Source organism: Bidens hawaiensis, unplaced genomic scaffold (genome assembly GCF_021521415.1).
Source record: "Bidens hawaiensis isolate Kalapana, Puna unplaced genomic scaffold, B.hawaiensis_p1.1 tig00029912_1, whole genome shotgun sequence".
Lineage (NCBI taxonomy): Eukaryota > Viridiplantae > Streptophyta > Magnoliopsida > Asterales > Asteraceae > Bidens > Bidens hawaiensis.
In genome coordinates, this window is record NW_027494972.1 from 1 (window position 1) to 4,191 (window position 4,191).

The 4,191-nt window shown below is 32.7% G+C and overlaps 1 protein-coding gene across 1 annotated transcript; it reads right to left on the reverse strand.

Moving 5' to 3' along the window:
- Positions 1–32: 32 nt before the first annotated feature.
- On the reverse strand, positions 33–1,047 carry LOC143579687 (two-component response regulator ARR17-like). The gene is made up of 3 exons (XM_077062922.1): positions 870–1,047; positions 533–782; positions 33–447 (listed from the first exon to the last, which is right to left on the reverse strand). The coding sequence occupies exons 1-3, from the start codon at positions 1,042–1,044 to the stop codon at positions 105–107; spliced, it is 768 nt and encodes a 255-aa protein (XP_076919037.1). The 5' UTR covers positions 1,045–1,047; the 3' UTR covers positions 33–104.
- Between the last annotated feature and the right edge of the window lie 3,144 nt (positions 1,048–4,191).

Genomic DNA, 4,191 nt, shown 5'->3' on the forward strand with positions numbered 1-4,191 from the left:
GAGTTGATTGAAAAAAGGTTAAATACATGTACAAGTACTTGGTTTGTCTATCATCATGTAATGTAATGTAATGTAATTAATAAAAGATGAGATATTCAAAAATATTAGGCTTGATCATAGGTGGTGAATTTAAGCCTCATGGTTGGGGAGTCTAGTTGTGAGGGTGATAAAGGAGGCGATGGAGAGGTTGAAGGGGAGGCGGATGGCGATATCGTTGGTGGTGATGGGGAGGCGGAAGGCGGTGTATGAGAGTGAGACATTATATCTTGTAGTTTTCTTTTGTTAAAACTTGCTGCTGCTTTCTCTTGTTTGTTGTTACTGTTATTAGCAGGAGGAGTATCTATAATTGTACTGGTAGTGTGGCCGAACATGTAATCTTTCAAGCGTTTGACATCAGATAGCTTAACAGGCTTTACAATGAAATCCTCTGCACCTTCTTCCAAACACCTGAAATCAAATTCAACTCCTCTTAACTACTACTAATGGATTGAGTGAGTAGCTAGAAAGAAAGAAAAACAATAATAGTACGTACCTGTCAATGCGTGCTAGAACGTTTTCAGAGGACATGATGACAACGGGAACCTCTCGGAAGGTTGCAGAGCCTTTAATCTTTTTGAGCAATTCGTAACCGGTCATGCCAGGCATACAGTAATCGGTGATAATCAGATCAACATTAACGAAATGATGATGATCAGAAGCAGCAGGTGTGGTTGTGGTGGTTTTGTCCTGATCAACAAGGCCTAGGTATTGCAAAGCTCTCCAACCGCTTTCAACCGCAGTCACTATATATATATATATTTAAGTTTAGAAACAAATTAAGTCTTCAAAAACAAAACATATATAGTACGTAGATGGAATGAATGAATTACCTTTACAGGAGGTGATTTTGAGGAGACGTTCAATGACCTTGCGATCCACGAGGCTGTCATCGACGGCAAGCACATGGACATCATCATCAGTAGCAAACTCATCGGTTGGTGGTGACCTCCAGCACCGGCGATGAGAAGGAGGAGAAAACATGCCTCCCATCTCGTTTCTAGCCATTAAATGAAATTTAGAATGAAGAATGACTTTTATTTAAGATATATATAAATAGAATGAACAAATAAGAGACAGTGGTCGAGGTCAGCATCAATAAGAAAAGAAAAGAAAAGAAAAGAAGAAGATCTTTGGAAATCTACTTTATTATAAAAACAAAATACGGTGAGATTCTCAAATCCACTTTGCTTTGGTGGTCTCCTCACCCCCTTTATTTTTCTTTCTTTTCCTTTTCCCTCAATATCATTCATTAACTTTTCCGGATTGGGTTTTGAGTATCTTAAAAAATAAACAAAGATTAAAAAAACTACAACACTAAATAAAAATAACATTACAAAATAAAACAAATATAAAAATCAAACATTACAAAATAGGACTATTGCCTTAACGACACAATAAAACATTTATGGTTGAAAATGATTAAGAACCACACTACAAGGGTAAAAAGATAAAAAAAAGAAAGGATTAAAATCAATTAAGGTGGAGACTAAGAGCATTTTTGGTTTGAAAAATATTTATTGGTTTATTGATATTTTCAAAATGTCAATAAGTTAAAATGTGTTTTGCAATCACAAAATATTTTATATTTTAGTTTTTTAGAAAAAGTTTTTCAATAGCCTCAAATCCTGGCTTTTCAAATTGGTTTTTTGAAAAAGTCAATAAGTATTTTTCAAACTTAATCTCAAACAAGCTATAAATAAAAATATATTATTTGGAAATGGTATGTTTATAAAAATCCATCAATTTTAGCAGTGAAAGGGTGTTTGAATTATAAGAAAGTGCAGATTCGGGAGTCCAATGAAATCTTTTAGTAGGCTCCATTCTAATTACATTTTTCTTGGTTGGACTTTTGTCCGACTTCTAAACTACATATTAAAAAGTATAAAATATCCTTTACATCGAAATTTATTGGAAACAAACAAACAAGAAGTTACGCATCTAGCTCTTAATTTTTAAATTAGAAAACAAAGTCTTATGAAACTACACTAACATCTTTTTTATTATTATTATTAAATCTTGGTTATCATGTGGAAAAAATTTACGAGGCTATCCACTAAATCATGTTTAAAAATTTTATTTATAACAAATGTCAATAACAAGTTAATAATATTTAAGATTGAATATATCTATCTTAGTCACCCATATGGTTCAGAATTCTATTATTTGATGATATAGATGGTTTGTAAAATCTAATAGAATCAAGATGGTCAAAAAGTTGTAACATGAAATTAAAAACTTCAATTTTCTAATAAAAAGAATATAACCCCTCTTAAGGTTGACTATATGGTAATTAAAAGGCAAATGGAATTTGATTTTTGGTGTTAAGGTAAAAAACATATAATTAAAAACGAAATACATATAAGACCCGGTCAAGAGAATCTTAACCTTTAATTTCTAAATGTCTTGTTTTCTTGACTTGTTTAGATATAATAATCACTAATAAATCAACTAAATGACCACAATAAATTGTCTTTAAAAGCAAATAACTCAAATAAATATAAGGGGTTATTTCACTTAGGGGGTGTTTGGTACAGAGAAAAAGAATGGGAAGAAATGGAAATAGAAATGGGAGAGAAATGGAATTGGAGAGAAATAGAAATGGGTGGAGAATTGACAATCATTTCCTTTGTTTGGTACAATAGAGAAATGGGTGGAGAAACGGGAGCAGAGACGTGATTAGGGTTCCGCCTCGGCATCATCATGGTGGAGAAATGGTGGCTCAGAGACGCGTCGCAACACCGCGAACGGAGTAGAGCGTCATCATCATCGCCGCGCAACATCAACACCGCGATTTAGGGTTCCGCCTCGCAACACCGCCTCGCGATTTAGGGTTTCGTTTTGGCTCAGAGACGAGAACGGACGTGGCTGCGGCGTCGGCCGCCGTGCCGGACGTCGGCATCATCATCACCATCGCCGGTCGGAGCATCATCATCATCATACGCGAACGGAGTAGAGCAGAGACGCGATTTAGAAGCAGAGAGAATTCCATTTCTCTTCCAAATGGAGAGAATTGGATTTCTCTACTTTTTGCCTACACCCAATTCTCAGAGAAAACCAATTCTCCGCCCAATTCTCCGCCTAATTCTCCCAAACAAGAGAAACCTAATTCTCCACCCTCAAATCTCTCTACCAAACACCCCCTTAGGGTTTGGTGAGACTCGTGACTCGTGAAAATTGTTGTTTGATGATCAAAGGATTATTTCACAAATAAAATAGATGATGTAACCCGTTTAAGGGTTATTTGCGTTTGCTGAGACCCATAATTCTCGAAATTGTTGATTGATTATGAAAATGTGTTACAAATAAATGAGATATTATAACTCATTTAATGATTCTCATGGTTTGGTGACACCCATATCCTCGAATTTGGGTCAAACGCATGAGAAATAACAAATCAAGTAATCTGATGGCTTAAGAGAGTAGATACATAAGATTTTTTGATAGACATTTATAAAGTTTTTTTATCAAAATAGGTTGGATGGAAAAAGTATTTAGTAGAATAGGTGATTTGAAAACTATTTACCAAAATAAGTTTTTTTTTCTCTTTCTTCTTGTAAAATTGTCTTTTTTCACTTCTAATATTAATGGATGAGAATAATTTCTATTATATTTTTTGATTTAAGTACTATATAAAAAAACATATATTAAAAAGTAATAAAATTCACTATTTTGTGTAAATGTAAGCTAAGGTACGAGTTTCATATGATCATATTTTGGTTTTATTATTATTATTATTATTATTATTATTATTATTATTATTGTTTGTCACTGTATACTCCATGTATATCATTTTAAAATATATATAAGGGATGCTTAAAATTTGATTTGAAGATATTATCAAAACACAACACAATAAATTAAAAGAACGAAATGAAGAAAAAACACTAAAAATTAGAACAGCGATCTTTAAAGTTTTCTTTGTTTTTTTAATCTTAGTTGCATCCTTATATTTTAATACTGCAAAGATGACATACGTTTGTTAATTTTTTAAAAAACATTGAATAGGAAGTTGTGTTAATTTATTTCTCGACATTCCAGTATATTTTTGTGGAACCAGTATCAAATTCGATTTTATAAATTTCACAAGCATTTTTTTTTCTTTGGCATTACAATATAAATTTTGTTGCGACGAAATTGTATTAAAGATAAGTA